The following is a 20,611-nucleotide window of genomic DNA, read 5'->3' as shown; positions in this document are numbered from 1 at the left end:
AATTGTGTGAGTCACAATGGATGCATTAATTTGATCTACGAGTTGAACAACTCCAGTATTTTTTTAAAATTAATTAATTAATTTTTTTTTGTAGTCGACACTATGGTGATGATATTCTAGTTAATGTCAACTAATCAATGACATTAGCTGTCAGGTGCAACTGTTTGCCTTCCAACGTTACACAAGTGTGTAAGATAATGGTTGCAATGCAAAAGCATTTGATTGATTGATTGATTTTGTTTCCTGTTGATGTTTGCATCATCTCGGGAGCTGCTAATGAGACACAAAGCAGCCCCCCCCCCCCCCCCAGCAGAAGGCTGGGAGCCTTGAGGGCCCACTAGTGAGGCTGGTGGGATGGAGCGGGGGGACCAGATTACGATGGTCTCGGGGCACCAATAGATGAACCACATGAACCAGCCGGGGCCCCATTGCTTTATTCATTTCCCCAGTGGACCCCATCCACAGGTCCTGAGCAAGATGCTGTATGGTCTTTTTATGATGTACACTGATTTAAACTTTTTTTTTTTTAACTAATCTCGCTTTGCTGTTTTTTTTAAACAAGATTCTACAACTGTTCTTAAAAGGTGCTGCATAGGTGATAATGTTACTGTGTGTGTCAAGAGGTGATATCTTCCCTCCCCTTCATTTACTTTGATCCAGTTTTGCTGGCCTTTTTAATTTCCCATAATGCTTCTGATCAATAGCTTCCTTTCAGCACTGACTCAATTAGCAGCTTTAAGCCTCTTTTTCGCTTCCTTTTTGGTTGGGGCCCCAATTTATTATTGGAGAGCTTTAAATAGAGATCAATGAAGCCAATATGTCGTTTCAGTGGGTGAGAGGGCGCATATTGGACATTTTCATTCAAGTTGAAGTATCAATGAGAAAAATACTTGAATTTCCATCCACCATCTGGGTTTTAGCAAACTGACATTAGCTACTTGTCATGTTATATGGAGTGTGCTCATTTTCAGGCACGCGCACACGGGGCTGCCGCAGCACTTTAAAGCCATTGTGTGTCCTGAACGTCTTGACCAGAGTGAATTATAGAGCTGTCTGCACCAGGAGACGAGTACCAGAGCCTCCTCCCCGCACCTGTCATTTGATGGCTGGAACCCGCCCGCCCGCCTCAGCCTCTTCTTCAATTTGCCACATAGACGACTGGCTCATCTGTCAGTGCGTGTTCCGTGAATAAGTGCGTAAGACAAATGGCAGCTGAATCTTTGAAGTTGTGTTCTTAACTCGGGATGGATCCGTTCTGTGGGTTTGCACTGTTCATTCAGCCTCAATTAGTTTGGTGTCCACAGAACCAGAACTACAACATGATGTGTTTACGTTAGTTTCTGTTTCATTTTTATTCCTTTTATTGCAATTACAAATAATTCAATGCAGCTGACGATTATGTTAATAATCGATTACTCTGTTGATTATTTTCTTCTGATTAATCATTGTCCCGCCAGTCACATCTCTGGTCTTTATACTCATTTTAGTTGTAAACGATTCAATTATGCTAGCAGCACAGCTTTGGGCCTATAATTTGGTGGGTTGATTGGTTTGTTATTTAGTTGTTTGTTCATAGTTGATTAGCCAGTTGGTTAGTTGGTTGGTTCTTTTAATGCACTCTAAAAAGAGAATTGTTGAACCAATTTAAGATTACAAATTGAATTGTTGACAACTTTTAAAAAATTGCACATGATTGAATGAACTTAATCCAAAGTTAATATATTAAGTTTAATTAATTACGAGTTTATTAAACTTAATATATTAATTTGGGATTAATGTCATTAAATTTAATAAATTCACTTTGGATTAACTTAATTCAAGTGCATATATTAAGTTTAATGAATGGATGAGTGAATTGGTTCAATAATTATTTTTTTTAGAGTGGGGTTGTTTGGTGTTTGTGATATTTGTTGATGTTGATCACTTGGTTGATTGTTTGGATTTTGCACTTGGTCTTAAACACAGGTTACAGCGACCCCGAACCTTTTGAAGTATATAGATGAGTCATTACTCAACTGGGGAAATGAACACCTCCACCATTAGTGACCTCGTGGTCACTACTCGTCGTTGTCTCTCATTGACTTGGCTCCCCTTTGAAATGAGACCCTTCCTGCATGGTGCAGGAGGGCACACTTGCACAGTCCAGAAACCAGAGTCTGATATTACCATCGGACACTCTTGTAAAGCTTGGCGAGTTAGTCATTACCCCTAAAAAAGGCTTCCAAGTTTTTGACCCCTCTTTAAGTGTCAGTACATTGTAAGGTAGTATTGCAAGTGCTCTTTAACATTGGTCAACCTCTCTAGCTTCAAGCATGTCTATGTGCAGTATCCTTATTTCAATTTGGCTGAAGTTGCTCAGCGGTATTATCGCGGCTTAAGGATGAAACATGGCACTGAGCCCTTTCAAATGGGACCAATCTAAGCCTATATGTAAACAAAACCTGAAGAATTAGGAGGGGTGGAGCTGGCCAACTCACAGTAACTCCTCTGAACCGCAGAAGAAGAGAAAGCCAGTGGCAAAAAAAAACTCAACAAAACTAAGAGCGACAGAACGAATGAAGCCGAGTTCTTATGAAGAGCCCGCTTCTTTTTAATTGCGTGGAACAAAACAACAGGGACTTGGTAATGGGGTTTTAAATGGAAGCACATTTGGATAGATTGTGTAACGCCCTGTGTGGGTGTGAGCAAGGAAGAGAGGGAGCGAGGGAGAACGACACCGCGGGCGAGTGGGCGGCATTGTGTGGCAAGAACAAAAGGCGAAAGTTGGCAAATGGGGGCACTCGGCGAAAAGCTTGGAACCAAACTGCCCGACTAATTACTGCTACGCATTGTCAAGGCGGAGCAAACGCAATAAAACCAGGATAAAGATGAATTTTATACCTCATCCGCCTTGCTGTCACACACACAGAAACAAATCCTGTAAATTGAAAAAGAAAATACAACGACGCGAGCAGAACGAGGTAGAAGGGATCAGGAGGATTAAACTATGATATTATACAACGAAGGCATCCTTTATTCTAACAATCCCTCCTCACAGCACAGTGCAATTTCTATTTCCCTTGTTTGTGTTTTATGGAAGAAAAGTTTGGGATGCATTCATAGTTTTTTTTTTTTAAGTCAGTTGTAAGAAGAAAAAAAAGTTACTCCATATCTTGCTGAGATGGACAGAATATGATTTGGATGCTGAATATTAGATGACTGGATCGGGACAACTCAACCTAAAATATTGTGTGATAGTTTAGAAACTTAGAGGGGAAAAACTAGCTTAGCGGCTCTACCGTATTTCATGGAATGAATGTCGGGTGTTATAAAGCTTAGTGGAGAGGCCTAACATCTCCCGGCATATTCCTTCTGCATCTATCTCCCCTCTTCCACTTTTGACCTTTTTTGTATTTCTTTGTTCTGTTTTGACAAGTGTTTCTGAAACTGCGCTCCCCTTTTCCTTAACTGCAGAGCGTTCGCGGGCGTGCGCCAGCGATTTAGAGATAAAAGAGAGGCCGTCATCGCCATTCCCGCCCTGCCACTGAGCGCCTCAAACTCCCTGACAAAGCTGCCAGATCTCATTTGGGATCCCACAGCCAGAGTAAACTTGCTCTGCCCATTTACAGTCAGTGAGAGGCAGCGCAAAGTCCTGCTCCAGCCTTGTCAGAAGCCTCCAAGTGTTCCTCGTTTTAAAGGCAATGAAAGCTGATTTTTTTTTTCTTCTTTTGGGTCTACTCCTATTTCTTATGTCCTCATCTGCCTTTCTTTTGTCAGTTCTCTTAAGTTGAGTGTCAGGCTTGCTTTTTTGGATTCAAGGCATACAATGCCTGGCCAAAATGAGACATCACCGGGATTTCACTAAACAGAGAGATAACATTATTAACCCCAACTGACAAAAAAGTAGCTTTTCCCAATTTCCAATATAGTCAATGTTCATTAATTTATGGTCACAGACAGGTGAATATGGATTTGTTTTGGGGGGGTTTTCATTTTTTTCCAGGTCCATACTGTGCTCCCTTTCACTCCCAGCCATTTTCACTGAAACATTCCTCCTTCGCCCTGGGCTGTTTTACTGGATTTTGACTGATTTTGCAAGGCCCACAGTTTATTGTGTTCTATTGCTATAAAAACATGGAACCTACCAAAAGAAAGTCTCTTCTGTCATCAGAAAAAAAAGTATATTTGTATCTGTTTCTGTTTTGTAGCAATTAGCATTAGAATATAGCTAAGTTTCATCTTTATTCTTTAAAAGAGTTTGTTGCAACATGGGCCTGGTTGATCTCTTATACTCTGCTGCCACCTGCTGGCCGTTTTTTTGTAATAACAGCCAGTGCTTTAGCGACGTCTTCAGGTCAGAGGCTGCATCAAAGCCTTCTGTATGCTCTAGCATCAAAACAACTCATACAAAAAAAGTATAAATAAGCTTTTGGGACCATGGTGATATTTAAAATAGAATGTTTTTATACGTTTTTAGGAGCACATGAGTTAAAGGAGCACAGGCTGTCCCTTGTTTTGTTTTGTTTTGTTTTTACAACTTGCCTCCTTCCTTGTGTCAACAGCCAGGCTTCCCATTGTGTCTCCCTTTATTGGTCATTGTCATTTTTCATGTTTCTCGGACGGGTTGTGACAAGTTTCTTGTGTGTTTTTACGTACTTGGCCAAAAAATCTGATTCCGATTTTGTTTTGTTTTTTCTCTCTCTTTTTTTTTTCTCCCTCAAACACCTGGAATTTTGGAGAACTGTTCCGGAACTGACTCGCAGAAAATGATTTAAGACAATTAAATCTGTATGTGTGAGTGTAACCCATTTTTAAGATGAGGTAACATCAATTCAGTGTAACACACAAGGCTCGATTGAGTTTTAAGGAGCATTTTTACACAAGCAAACGATGGATCAATGTTTTTATTGGCCAGGTAAGGTCAGCTGACTACCTAAATGTACTGTTTGACAATTTTTTATTTCCCATTAATGGTTGCTGTGATTCTTAGCGCTCCAGCTAACCCCATTGAGAGTCTTTGAGATATGTTGGAGACTTCGTAAGGTTGTCCTTTTGTCAGTAAAAACTTTGCTTTTGCCTCAAATATTAGGCCAAAGGATGTGGAGCAACACCTTTTACCTTCCAGAGGTAAAGGCTGTCCAGTGGTGTTTTAACCAATTTCTCTCGGAGGCTTGGCACGGTTACAAAAGCGCCACTGGGTGAGAGCGTATCTCGTCGACAGGAGAGAGAATGAGAGGATGCTTGGCTGGACTCCAGTTGTGTTGCTCGCGGTGTGAGAGAGGAATAGCCTCCATTATCTGCCGGCATTTTCATGTGGAGAGACACACAGGAGAAAATGAAAGGCCCGTAGACGCAGGTGAAGGGGGTGTAATGAGACTTTAGTGGGGAACATTTTTGGCTCTCGCCACAGGTTGAGCATCCATCTTTGAAATCTGTTATGTAAGCAAAAGGTGGGGATCAACCCTCAACATTTGTATGTTCCCCAAAAACAAAAAAAACAATTAGTGTGTATTTTATGAGGTAACATAATAGGACATATTGGTTTACTTTCTGTAAACATACAGTTTAATAGAACTTATATCCAATTTATATCAACAGTCGAAAGAGAGCTTGGTTGGATGAAAAAAAAAAAGGTACTGTTTATGTTGAAATGTGAAGAGCATATACTGTACATGACACATTAGGCAAACAATTGGGATTGGCCTGGAGAATAAAAATTGTGTTCAACAAATTTGGCAAAGTGCAGAAAGTGATATAGCCAAGGATTGAGCAGGAAGCCAAATATGCCATCACTTTGGTGCGGGCGGACAGCTAACAGCTGACTGGCTCGCTTTACAGCTTGACTGCATCAACTTTCCACCAATAGAGAATGTGAATAGACTGTGCAGGATGTGTTGACTAGACTGGTAGCTTTACTCATCCGCGGGAAATGCCCCTAACATGGTTGGCGAAGCTTCAAGGTCAACTATTTTTGTGGTCGACTTATCCGACTATGTCGACTTTTTTTCCCCTCCCCTAATTACCCAATAAAGTTGTTTTATAGAATTCTAATGAGACAATTGTGGACATAGCATGTCAAAGTCAGCCCAGCCTGGACCGTCTGTGGCGGCCGGTCTCGTTGTGTCAAAACGGGGCTCGCAAATGAAACGTCCGTAATCTCTGTGCCGGCATGTTAATTTTCCAGTCTAAAGGGGGCAGCTCCCTTTTCATCACGGCGAAAGCTGCCGAATATTCAGCGTGCTGCAGATGTTCATGAATAATGTCTGTGGCCAAACCCCTGGCTGAGAGAGGATGAGGAGGAGGAGGGAAGGGGGGGCTGACTGAGCGAGGCCAGATGAATTACACGTAGGGGGGATCTGACAGGCGGCGTGGAGCTTTGTGATCATTCCAAAGTTCTAATAATCTCTCTCACCTTCTCCATCTCGCCGGTAATGAAAGAGAATAGGTGATTGCACCTCGGGCTATGTTCGGCACGTAATGACTCCTCCAAAGGCACAGAGCCGCCCAGGAAAAAAGATGAACTTTGAATGAGCGGCCAATTGGCCCTGACAGAGTGATCGAGCGCGACAGCCATTCTTGTAGCAAAACAGACGTAGTGCTAATTGATTATCAATATTTTAAGCAAAGCGATGAAAATAAGCATTAAGAGACGAGAAGGATAGAGGGGTGAGAGAGAGGCGGTGGGGTGGGGGGCAGGGAGGGGGCTTGTCTTCCCGGGAGGGGGGCGGCTGTCATTTGTACTCGATCTGTCTCTCTCTCTCTTCCTCCATCTGCCTCTGTTTGTCTTTATCTCACTCCAATTTCTCCAGCACTGTTCCTCTCTCATTACTCCCCTCCCTCATGTTTTCCCCAATATGTTAATAAACTTCTATTACTGTTGTAATGCTGATTTGGTTACTTCCGTTTTTTTTTAGTTTTTTTTTTTATTCTGACCATTTTCCTATCATCCACATGTTGACCAAGGAACTGTCAGTATTTAATAAAAAATACAGTTTGTTCAGATTTGTGTTAAATTGTGTGTGTAGCTCAGTTCAACTCAAATATATTTATTTTATTTATTTATTTAGGTGGGGAAGGGGGGGTTGTGCTCACACTGACTGGTATTTGGAACTGTTCATTATTCTCTCTGCCTTGTTTAAGGTATTATAATCAGTAAAAAAAAAAAAAAAGATTTAATGCATGACTATTATCATTTTACTGACGATTTAAAATTGACCCAAGACCTGCTTGAGTCCCAATCCTAAATTGTTCACTTTTGGATTTCAAAACCTTGGTGGAGGTCTTTAGTTTTATCTTTTAATCGTGTTTTCATGTTTTTTTTCCCTCTCATTTAAAAAAAAATAAAATACAATACATGCACATTGAGCCCTCCATGACGTCCACACCAAAAAAGAGCAGTCACGTCGTGGTGGAGACCACCAAGCCTGTGGCTCTGTTGTGGCACTGCGTGTTTGTTCCTGTAATGTGGTCAGTTGAGTTGAGCCCCATTGACACAGCCAGAGCCTCTCCTCGCCTTTCTCTTCTTCTAAGTGGCCGCCCCTTTCGCAGCCTCCTTGTGTCATTATGGCGATTAGCCGCTCCGGTTTACCTTTCATGTGCGGGGGTTTTGATGGTCTTAGCCGCACACCCCCCAACACTACTAGGGCAGCGCACACACAAGACACATACTCAGCGCTGTGCCATCACAATAGAATCCAGCAGGCTTTCAGCGGGGGGGACTGAGTTTATTCTCTAGCATTCAACAGTGTGATCAAGTGCGTTCACCCTAGAATAAGTGGACACACACACAGGCTCACACACATGCATATTTTTGCACAAAAATTGCTGTGGATGCTCTACTATATGAGTTTTTAGCACAAGGTTCTTGATCTACAGTCTCTCTGGGCCTGGTTTACTCAGATTCTGAATAGCGGGTGCTAAATTGTATTTCACTATTGGTGGGATGTTCTGCGTGATTTAATATTATAATCGTTTGCTAAGTTTCTAAATTTGGGGCGCTTAAATTGCGTGTTGAGATTGTGAACACTCTTGGCAACAGGTGTAAAAGTGGTGTAGACCGCTCTATATGAAAGAGCGTTTTGCTTTATGTTTCTCTGATGGGTTTCGTCATGGAGAGCACCGTAAGCGCAAAATGGAGTTTGAAGTGATGGAACTGGAAGTGTTAGTGGAAGAGGGGAAAAAAAGGATTTTGAGAGAGAGTAGAAGGAAAAAAGAAAAAAAAAGACAATGTTTATTGGTGTCCTTAATTAGCGATTGAATATGATTTTGAGGGTCCCTTTCAAAATAAAAGCCTACCAACCCTATTGCATTGACGTACATTTTTTAGTCGTCCTCGCACTTGATCCGAAAAAGTTATGGCTCAAAGATCTGTTGCACTACTAATCAAAATGTGCACTTGCGCCCAGAGAACGGAGCAGATTTTTTTATTTTTATTATTAAAAAATGTTTACCAGAAAACACTGTAAAGTTGACGCATTTGTGGTAAATTGGTCGCAGTGTCGAGCCCTGCTGTCTGGTCATCTTTTTCACCATCCGTCCGGTGTACTGCGTGGCTGCTCTCCTCTCCAGCCCCCAACTACTTTAATTGGAAATTTGAACATTTAGGAATGGTGGGGCGCTGCCGGTAAATGAATAGAGAGGAATCGCTGGTGCTGAAATCAAATGACCCTGTTGACGGAAATGCAGAATTAGAAGTTTTTTCAGAGGTAATATGGCATGACTCCTTCTTGTGACTGGTCTGCTTCACAATCAAGAGATTATTGGTTCAAATCTCAATTCAGGCTCTCCGGTGTGAAGTTTGCATGTTCTCTCAGCTACTCCAGTTTCCTCCCGTCCGTCCGTCTTCTTCCGCTTATCCGGGGTCGGGTCGCGGGGGCAGCAGCTTTAGCAGGGAAGCCCAGACTTCCCTCTCCCCAGCCACTTCAGCCAGCTCATCCGACAGGACCCCAAGGCGTTCCCAGGACAGCCGAGAGACGTAGTCTCTCCAGCGTGTCCTGGGTCGTCCCCGGGGCCTCCTGCCGGTAGGACATGCCCGGAACACCTCCCCAGGGAGGCGTCCAGGAGGCATACGAACCATATGCCCGAGCCACCTCAACTGGTTCCTCTCAACGTGGAGGAGCAGCGACTCGACGCTGAGTCCCTCTCGGATGACCGAGCTTCTCACCCTATCTCTAAGGGAGAGCCCGGCTACCCTGCGGAGGAAACTCATTTCGGCCGCTTGCATCCGGGATCTTGTTCTTTCGGTCACGACCCACAGCTCGTGACCATAGGTGAGGGTAGGAACGTAGATCGACCGGTAAATCGAGAGCTTTGCCTTTCGGCTCAGCTCCTTCTTCACCACAACGGACCGATACAGCGTCCGCATCACTGCAGACGCTGCACCGATCCGCCTGTCGATCTCCCGCTCTAACCTACCCTCACTCGTGAACAAGACCCCAAGATACTTGAACTCCTCCACTTGGGGCAGGACCTCTCCAGTTTCCTCCCACGTTTCTAAAAACATGTATGTTAAATTAATATGAAAGCTCTTCATTGCATAGTTGTGAATGTAAATAGTCGCTTCTCTACATGTGCAGAGGCTCTAGCTCACCTGTGACCGTCATAAGCACAATCCTGATCAATTGAAAGTATTTGTTGACTGCACAATGTAATATACAACTTGACCACATGGACGGCCTTTGATCGAGAATCATAAAAACCTGGGGACAAAGCAAGCGAAACATACCCCTCCCACTTTACACAATGGGTGCGCTTGTGAGACGAGGAAGACGCAGAGAGTAAGGAAACATCAAAGCGAAGCAACAGCTGGCCCGAGAGATCTCACATTAGGCTGCTGTGCGTGGCGTAGTAGTGCATGCCAGTGGAGTGGCGCATGTGTGACTGCTTGTGTGTCCCGCCGTCAATTCCCATCAGCTAAAGTTTTGCTCTTTGTCAACTAAAGCAAGGGCAAAAGCTCTATTCATGAATATAAACATTTTAGATCAGGTTTCAGAGTAGGAACGTTATGATGTAACATCTGTATTTAACAATGTTGTCAAAATGCCACAAAGAAAAAGCTAAACTCATGCTTGCTTAATTGAGCTCTTGTAAATGATAACATCGCCATGATGTCAGTTCGAACTCAAGTTGTAGTTTCCTTGCATCTTTAGAGGCAACATTTGCCTGAGGAGTCCGACTGTATTAAATATCTATTTTGGGCGGTTAATTTGCCTTTTACAACCTCGAGTGTCATCTCATTTTCATAGATGATTAGATCATCATTAACAAGCACCCTAAAAAAAATCATGAAAATTGACCAGCGCGTTAGCAGCATGGAAACGAGCCAAACCCTCCATGTTTGTCTCTTTTAACCATTCAAACAGGTAGCCCGGCCTAGCATGATTAGCCAAATGTCGTCCCCGTCTCTTTTTCATATCCTCCTACAGGTTTCCCATCCAGTCCAAAGGGTGGGAGGAAAAAAAAGCCGAGTCCACCAGATGCCAAGAATTAAGAGGTGTTTTGAAGAGAAAAGAGAAGATTTGAAGGACATGAATGAGATGAGAGGGAGGAAAAAAAATCAGAGGCATAACAAAGAGGAAGTAGCGTGCGGAAACATGACGGGGTTGAAGTCGAGGGTGAGATGTCATTCGGAGGCCGCGGGATGCTTTAATATTTCACAGAGTGATCCCTGCATTATGGATTTGCTCTGATTGCCCTCTCAAGACCTGCGATGTGCACTTACCCACTCATCTCCGACAAAGTTCTCCTCGCAGAACTTCAGCCCGTGTCTGAAAGGCATACACACCCTCCCCGGCAAAGCCAATTAGAAGACACACAACACACTCAACGCTAATGTAATGTTTTAATATCCATGCAGAATCCTACAAAGGCAAATGAAATTTACACATGAAATTTCCATACTGAGGCTTTCGAGCTTGAACTCTGACCTGGTGGCTATATTGTAGACGCTTTGTTGGGAGCTTTTCCACCCCCTTGGGCTGCTGCGCGTTATGTTTGGATGCATGTACGGACGTCCGTATTGTTTGTCTGCGCAGCCCGTGGCGGTGCGCAGAAACCTCCCGAGTAAGATCCTTCTCTGATCTCTATCTGACCGCTGGAGGCCTCTGCTTCCTCCCCACGTTTCCCCTCCGTGTGTCCGCCATTCCGGGTTATGGACCGTTGCTCCGATCCAAAGGGCAGGTGGAAGTTCCGGACCCGAAACACACACCCACATTCGTCCTCAAGACCCTGCCGCTAAATTGACTGATCTCATGATACCTGCTCACAACCCTACACCTAAAGGTCAAGGTTGCGCCTGAAGGGGGGAAAGTCTTGAAACAAGTGTTGTGTTCTCATGAACACAAAAAAAATAATAATAATAAAGACCTATCTATCCCAATATAGAAAACTGCCATTCATTTAATGCATTTTTAAGAAGTTCTAATTTCGACCACAGGAGAGCCAGAATCAGCCGCCTTTGCAAGTACACGAACCATTAAATAAGGCCAGCAATCAGCCTGTTTTTGGCGCTCGCCCATTTCGACCTAATATGGGGCGGCATGGCTCACTGAGGGAGTGGGCGTCTCCCAAACCCGAAGGTTGTTAGTTCAATCCTGGACCTTGACCATGTCAAAGTGTCCTTGAGCAAGCTATTGAACCCCAATTAGCTTTCAGTGGACCTGACAGTGCCTTTCATTAGAGCAGCAGCTTCCCATTGGTGTATGAATGTAATACACTTTACCTACTTTTGACAAACATACCATCAGTTAATTGTAAATACATTGACTACATGTAATTACTTCATTTCAAGTTTAATTTGTATCAAGTGTTCGTAGTTGCTTTTTTTCCTCTAACAGCTCTATTTCATTTAGTTTGCCAGATTAAAAGTTCACTACGATCAGTGAGTGATAAAAAAATGGAAGAGTTTGAAATGTACTCTTAAAATGTTACTCCAAAGCTCTCACAGCTCTTGGCTTTCAGACGTTAGCAAGTTCGGTACGGAGGTCAGCGTGTCAGCCTGGTTTTCCGCCTCTGCTTCATTGACTCGCTGATTCCTCCTCGAAAACATCCACAACACCAGCAGCAGCTCTAATTGATCTTTTTATAGTGTGGGTCGTTCGATCTGGATTCATGTGTGACATATCCTGTGGAGTGTTGTCTTTTTGTAGCCACATGATGAACACATGCAAAGACACATTTGAGAGGAAAGGGCCTTGCCTGAAGCCTCCCACTCATGCTGCCTGTGTGCTGTGCCACCCAGTGGTCGCATTGGGAAGTGCTTCTCCTTGAGGTCAACTGGAGCTGCTGTGTACCTGCTACACGCAAACAGATGTAGAATTGATCTATTAACCAAGCGCTACAAGGATTGTGTCAGCCAAACGGGCAAAATTACCACTCAGATGCAATGTGATTTGTCAAAGCTGGGACAAATTGCAGTGGCTGATTTGGCGTCTTTAAATACAAAATGAGAGGCAACGGGGAATGGAACTTTTCCGTGTATTTTTTAAACAAAAATGATCACGCTGTACAGTCTGTTTGGAAATTCAATTTGGGAGCTTTAGAGCCAGTCACAAGAAGGAGTCATCCACCTCCTTCCAACTCCTTTTTTTTTTTTCTCCAGGAGAGCTCAGTATTGTTCATTCGATTTGACATCATCATTGCTCTCCTTTTTTTTTAAAAAAACAAATAAATTAAAAAAATTTAATAAATGTTTATTTTTTATTTTTATTATTATTATTATTATTTTTAAATATATATACATATATATACATATACACACATATATATATATATATATATATTTTTTTTTTTTTTTTTTTTGTATGTGGGTGAGTATGTGTGTGTGCGTGCATGCGTGCGAGTGTGTGTGTATTCATCAGTTCACCTAAAGCCCATTAAAAAAAATCCCATACTAATAATATAATATAATAATAAATTGCCAAATGCTCCTTCCAACTCCTTGCATCTGGGTCATTCAGCGTACTGTGACAGCTGTCCCAAACAAACAAAACATGTCTTTTATGCTGCTTTTATGTTTCTTGCTTCGCCAATAATAATCAAAGCGATCGATTTACTTTCTATAGCTCAGTAAGATTTATTTGCCTCAAGTTCTAACTTAGTTTTGCACTTGCAGAGCTCTCCCAAATTTTCCATGGTAAAAACTAAAAAACTAGGGTCTTACTGATTTGGATTGAAGAGAAATATGAATTAAAGTTTAGAACATGACTTGAGTGTTCCATCATTGGTGGTTTGCTAGCTATTGATTAACTTGACAACAGAGAGAACAATCTGTAAAAATTGTCCGATTTTTTTCCTATGTTTCAATGTTGTTACCGTTTTCTGATTTTGTAATGTCTTAATGTAAAATAAAACAAAACAATCTTCTATCTGGCCTTTTTCCTTTTTTTTTTTGCCAATTTTAAAAGCGCTAATATCAGCCAGTTAAATTGGCCAGGCCCTAGTGAAACCAAAACTGACTAAATTGCAAAGCCATCATTTTAATATGGCCACATTATTTTTTGCACCTGATGCCCGATTAGAGTGAATGGACACACAATTTAGCGCCCGTTAATTAATCTGAATAAATCAGGGTTTATTTATGATGTATTGTAAGTATTTTTCCATGTATATGTTTAATATTGGACTTTTACGTGTTTATTTTTGACTTTCATATAATTCCATTGCCACCATAGGAACGGAACTCCTTTGCAAATCAGTTAAAAACATCTTCATAATCTTTAAAATTGTTATCATTCTATAATTTCTGCTGTGTCTGTCTCCATTCAAGCCGTTTATCACCTCCTCTTTCTGGCCGTCCTCGGTTTCTTGTCTGCGGGCTTGCGTGCTGAGCCGGCCTGATTGGAAGGGACATTTTTCCAATGGCGGCGCACGGCCTCTAATATTCTGTTTGTCGTTGGCCGCGAGGCTGATTTATCTCGCCCTCGTTGTGATTGGCGGCCGCGGCCAACGACGCCCGCCCACCGACCGACCACACGCTCGCAGTCAAACAGGATGTGTTGCGCATGTCCGCCAACACGTGCCCTCTTGCATTTACACGCATACGAGCTAAGTGAATAACGGTTGCGCTGAACCCAGCCGGCTGCTTTTTACATGTGGTATTGACTTGCTGCAAAACGTGGGCTGGATGCTGCACTTTCAAACTATAATATGATATCCATTCTCACTTTTAATACACTATGTATGTACAGCAGCTAGCCTAAGGCCCATGCAACAGCCGCACTCTCCTTTACCTACCCCCCCCCCCCCAATAACTCTATAACTCACCTCAGCCTTAGATTTAATTGTTTATCCGCGCATAAATGCATTAACCCGCTACTGGATCTGTTTTGCTGTGGTCCCCCACCCCCACCTCGCGACCGACAAGCCCTTGCGACCGCCACGCCACACGTCCAATGAATAGTCCCTCTACGTGCGGTAATAGGGAATCAGCATTGAAGTAGCGAGCATTGGCAGCGTGTAAAGAGATAAATCAGATTGTGGGTCTTGCTTTGCCAGTTTATTGAATCTAAATTGTGTGCGCGCCGCGTGGCCCCCGCCGGCCCAACACGGCCCATCCATCTCCTGGCTGATAATGGCCCCATTCCACCTGGTGGGAGCGTTATTACATTTTCCCCTCTAACGAGACCCCGCTAATCCTGCCAAGAGGAGAGTGGAGGAAAAAGAAGTGATAGAAGAAGAGTTTCTGAAGGGAGGAAGTGGAAAAAAAATGGCAACCTGCCTTTTTCCTCACTTTCTTCCTCTCTTTCATAGCGCTTGGAACATCTTCTGGCAGCCATGGCAGGGATTCCCCCGAGCTGCAATTACACTTATAATAAGGACATGCTCCGCCCCTTTCACAGGGCCAAGATCGAACGCAGACTAAATGAAGTGAAAGACCGTTTATTACCCGCTTTAATAAAAGTCCATCACACTATTATCCCATAATGGACTGGAGCCACTAAGAAAGATATTTATATGGATGCAACATTTGCTTCTCTTACTACAGTAAAGCATTGCAACATTGCTATATATGCTGTATATGGACACATTTGGATACCTGTTTGTGACACAGATATGGCATTTATGATCTTATGTGAAAAATTTAAAAAAATTACGGAGTCACTTACAGCAGAGGTCCCCAACCCTGGTCCTCAGGGACCGGTATCCAGCCTGTTTTCCATGTCTCCCACAGCCAACACAGGTGGAGATCGTTATCAGCCTTCTCCAGAGATTGCTGATTAGCTGATGATATGAATCACCTGTGTTGGCTGTGGCACGCATGGAAAACAGGCTGGATACCGGTCCCTGAGGACCAGGGTTGGGGACCTCTGACTTACAGTACTGTACAGTAGTTATGAAACTCTTCTTCAATTGTGGCTGCATGAGTGTATTAAACTGCCCCCTGGTGGCCAAGTTGCACACACTAGAACGAGCAACCATGAATTCATAATGATAAAATAAATAAATACATTCTTTACTTTATACAGTACATGTAAGGATATATATAAATTGTTTCACTTTCTTCAAAAGATTAATGGAATTTCCATTCATTTCAACGGGGAGAGCTGAGTCAACAACCGATTAATAATTCTAAATGCAATCACGGCTCAGCTTCAGACACAGAGGAGCTGTGATTGGTCGTTGTTACCTGAGCCCTGAGCAACTGTCATGCCATGTTCAGTCGACAGCAAGCCCCCCTGAGATGGTTAACAACAGGTGGGTTTTGTTGCTTAGCTCACATTCCACCAGCACAATATTAATCAAAATGCCGTGTTCATAGTAGTGGGGCTAAATGGAACATATTTTGAACATATATTTAAACCCCTATTTGATGAGTTATTCATGTCAGAGGTGTGTCCCAATACTTTTGTCCCTGTTTGTTTTGCAGATCATCATTTAAAAAAAGCGCTCATGTTGATTTAATTAAATGGTATCCCTGGCTCTGCGCTCGGCCCTGCTTTCATTGTTGTGAGGGGGCCGTGGGGCCCCGCGAGGCAAGTGCGCTGATGAGCGATGGATAAACAGTTTGATTTGCTGCTATCGCCCCAAGGCACGGTAGACTGGAGAGACGAGCAAGAGACGGCGCAAACGCGGGGAGGGGTGGATAGAGGGCAAAAACAGAAGGAGAAGAGGATAAGAGACGCTGTTGGCGAAGGGATGAAGGGATGGAGGTGGAGGATAAACAACGCTAAAGAGGCGTCAAATCCCCACGATGTTGTTCGCGGGCCTTTTCTCTCTCGCTTGTTTAGTTGTCCCCCCTCTAGCTGTCAGTTCTTCCTTTTTCCTACATGGCTGCCATCTATCCGCTTGTGTCTCTGGACCCGTTTCCCTCCTTTCTCTCTAACATTATACCTCTAATACCGCGCCGTCTCTTTCCTGCCTCCCTGTAGCCCCGAGCAAAGCAACACACACACGCACCTACGTACACACAGGTGTCCTCGTACAAGCACACAACTGTGCATGCTTAATACATTTTTGGTTGCAACGAGAGCACAATGGTGGAGCGCAGACCTCCGCAAAGGCTGAACAGTAAGGCCGTAATAATAGTTTGCTGCTAGTTTGGTGGAATATCATACATTTCTGCAGTGGTTGTCAAACTTTAAGTTTTTACACTAAGTACACTAAGTACCACCTCTAAAAAATACTTTTCTCTAAGTAACACAATAAATACTAAAATATAATAGCATGGTAGGCTTAAGTGTTCATCAAAAAAAAGTATATTTAATATGTAAGCCGCTGTAACCTGATGCACAGTGAACATAAACGTTAAGAGGAGAAAAAAAATACTTGAATAATGATTAAATACAATATATTGCACATAAAGTTCAATCAAAATTGTACCTAAATAAATATTTCAAAAATACAAAGACTTTAATGTAGTAGAACACCTCTAAAGTTGCTAAATCCTGAGAATTTTGCTCATGTGACACTGACACCTCAGTTCTGAACATTGTAGAACACCTGCGGCTTATAGTCAGGTGTGCCTTGTAGTTCAGAAATTACTGTAATCAATATTATTATTATTATTTTATTTTATTTTTTAATTATCAATATCTGAACACAAATGATGACCCATCACATTGACAGGCAATATAAAAAATAGTCACATGCATATCTGCAATAAATGACTAATACTAAACTGGTATGGATTATTTCAGGCCAACTGCGATATTTGGCAGACTAAAATTCCAGTAACAGATGAATCACCTAATTAACCGTTCTTTGCAGTTGAGAGGCTGCATCAAAGCCTTCTGTATGCTCTAGCATAAAAACAAACAAATATATATATATATATATATACACGTCTTTGGGACACTTAAGACATTTAAAATTGAACATATTTATACGTTTTTGGGACAAATTAGTTAATTTTAAAATATATAAAGATAATGAAGAAAATAACTGTTTTGTTTTTTGTTCTCTTAACTGTTACAATAAAAAAAATATGAACTGCAGGCATAACAGATGTCTGTTTTATCGTACATTGTGCTTTACTATTTGTTTGATTTTACAATAGAGAAAATCGGTTTGACTGTCATCATTTTTGTTTTGTGATAATGTGTTTAGAAAAATAATAAAAATCAACAAATATTGATTGATTGGCCAGATTATTACCATTTACTGAGTCACTTTGATGTGAAAGTCTTCATTAGAAATATATGTAGTATACTGCCACCAGCATGTCGTATACTGCCCCCTGATGGCCAAAGTGCACACAGCAGAAGTAGCACAATATCAATGGGCATCAAAGCATGAAACCATGAAAACTGTTAAAATCTTCATATTACTTTTGACATTACGTTTGGTATTACTATATGTTTTTTTTAAAGAGTGCTAGTTTGCTTTAAAAAAAGAAGTTAGAATTAGTTTTGTGGGTGTTTTTTGTTGTTGTACTGCTGGAATGTATTAATGACTTTTTCCCCCACCACCAAATCGGACGAAATGGTGGATTGGATCATATTTGACTTTGGCCATAGAGCTTCCACTTTAATTACAGAGACAAGGCGCTGAATTCTCTGCGTTGCTTTTTGACCCCAACCTTCGGCTTCTTAAATTGGGACTTTGTTAGCGCCGAGTTAAACTGATCCAATAACACACACCCAATGTTGCGCGCACACACGCGGAGGGAGGTAGACGAGGGTTCACTCATCCATGTCGCGTCATTGTTAGCAAAGATGCGTAACCTCCAGACTTAACCAGCCGTAACAGCAGTGTGACGGCCTCTTTGTCTACGCCAATTAGTCAACAAAACCAGCAGCGCAGCCGAGCTCACCCTGTGGCCTCACACACACACACACACACACACACACACACAATATATACACTGTGTATGTATTTTATGTAACGTGTGCTCGGAAGCTATGCAACCAGTCACTTCCAATGAGGCATTTCAAACAAAGCACATTCACTACAACAATCCACAGTCAAACTCCCACAGTGGTGCCCCAACCGCACACTTTCCCTGTGCTCTCCACCCACTCTTATATTGCGTTAACCCCACCTTAAAAAAAACACTATACAGCAGCCTTTTTTTTTCCCTGCTGAAGTTTAAACTCATTAAGTGTAATGATATTGGAGACTCAATTTTACATAACTCACTCATCAAGCGGCGAGATCGCAATAAAGGCGAATGGCTCCGCCGTGGCCTCGCCGCCCGCAAAATAAATGATGCAGCGCACAACGAAAATGTAATTAATTTACAGGCGGTATTGATAGTCCTGCCACACGGCACATTATATATTTTTTTAATGTTGCTTAACGTCTTGATTATTTTTTATTTAGGCGATCGGGGGGTGTTTGGGGGTGGGGAGAGAGGTGCTTAAAATGCTCCGACGAGTGTTTACTCCCGCCGCCTGCCTTGCTTTTAGGCATTTCATTATGCCAACGCGATAAGGAGCTGCGAGGGAGAGCGAGAGAGGCAGGGTGGCTGTCGTTGACTTTTCGCCGAGGAGACTACTTCCTGCCTGCGAGAAAACAAGATGCTGTTTTTATTGTGTTTTCTTTTGCTGCTTCGCCTTTGATGATTGTGCTGTTGTCAGCGCGTCATGCTCAAACTCGAGACGAAATGTGTAACTTTGTTTACTGCACTACAATTTATGAATGATATCAATTAACCATTTGTTTGTTTTCATTTTTAGTCAAAATGGATGACGCTCTTAAGGTCAAGACGGGCAAGCAAGAGGAGGAGACCAGAAAAAAGATGGATATAGGTGAGTTTGGTGTGCATGTGCAGCATTCATAATTACATGTTAAAAAATAAGTTAAAAAAACACACAAATTAATTTAAGTTAGTTTCATTTGAAACATCAATGACCCAAATCCATGTCTCATATTCAACTTTTTATAAATTTACAGATATAGTTTTGGATTATGTTAAAATTCCTCCTTTTTTGACATGAGATCTGCTCTCTATGTTGGGATTATGAATGATGATAATGATGATGAATAAATGAACTCACTTCACAACAAGCAGCAGTTTGGCAAATAGTGAACAATTCTTCCAAAATTAGTCTTTAGGCTGTTTATGGCCACTCCCATTTGAAGTTTACTTGTCAAACTGAACATGAATTAAAAAAAAATAAAACAATAAAATTACTCCTTGTGTTTATAAAACAACCACATAGATTTGCTTTAGATATGTCTGCTTAGCTTAATGCTAACAAAAGATGTAAAAAGACAATCGATGAGGTTACAAATAGCATTGGTATCTCTCTCTCTCTCTCTCTCTCTCTTTTTTTTCTTCTTTTTTCCAGGAGAGCTCAGTATTGTTCATTCGATTTGACATCATCATTGCTCTCCTTTTTAAAAAAAATTTAAATAAAAAAAATAAAAAGTTTTTTTTTTTTTTTAAATATGTATACATCTATATACATATACACACACACACACACATATATATATATATATATATATATATATATATATATATATATATATATCACTGTTTAAGCAATGGGTATTTGAACACATACGGTGGAACAACAAATGTAAGACTATATATTTTTTCATATTTTTCTTTATCCTCTGCGAAGAACGGCTAATGTTGTTGTGGCGTATCAAAGAGTGACATTATCAATATGCGGAATTTATATGTCTGTATTATACTACAATGTCCATTGTGCTGAACCCCCCCCCCCCCCAAAAAAAAAGAGTCAAAAAATAGTTTAATCTTCTACATTATATTTGTTGTTATTTTTCTTATTGAAAAACACACATTGCATTTTTTTTTTTTAATATTGATTATTGGATATTCCATTAATTTCAATGGGAAAAAAATATTTGATATACAAGTCATGGAAAGGCTTAAACTTGTATTGCAGGTCACCACTGTATTTTATATATTGTTGTAGTTTGAATTAAAAATTGTTATGTATTATTTGCATACTTTTACATTTTATCATCACCATTATTATTATTATTATTATTATTATTATTATTGCTCTTCTTATTATTATTATTATTATTGTTCTTCTTCTTCTTATTATTATTATTGCTCTTATTATTTTCTTGCACTGCACAGAACTTGAATCACTGTTTAAGTTTATTTATTCTACGTGTTTCCCATGTATTAATATTTCTTATCCACGTTTCCTTTTTTTTTTTGCTTTTTACACATCAACTCAAATGAACTTACATATGTCGTTTTCCATTAGGA

General features: G+C 41.3%; 1 protein-coding gene across 1 annotated transcript in view; it reads left to right on the top strand.

Annotated features, from left to right (window-relative positions):
• The window catches only part of rsrc1 (arginine/serine-rich coiled-coil 1), a 131,301-nt gene that overhangs the window by 86,314 nt on the left and 24,376 nt on the right, over window positions 1-20,611 (top strand). Inside the window, exon 7 of the mRNA XM_077566946.1 lies at window positions 19,095-19,166. Within this exon, the coding sequence (XP_077423072.1) occupies window positions 19,095-19,166 (72 nt within the window). The remainder of the gene's footprint in view (window positions 1-19,094; window positions 19,167-20,611) is intronic.

Source organism: Vanacampus margaritifer, chromosome 5 (genome assembly GCF_051991255.1).
Source record: "Vanacampus margaritifer isolate UIUO_Vmar chromosome 5, RoL_Vmar_1.0, whole genome shotgun sequence".
In the NCBI taxonomy this organism is placed as follows: Eukaryota; Metazoa; Chordata; class Actinopteri; order Syngnathiformes; family Syngnathidae; genus Vanacampus; species Vanacampus margaritifer.
This window is presented reverse-complemented; position numbering and strand designations above follow the sequence as displayed.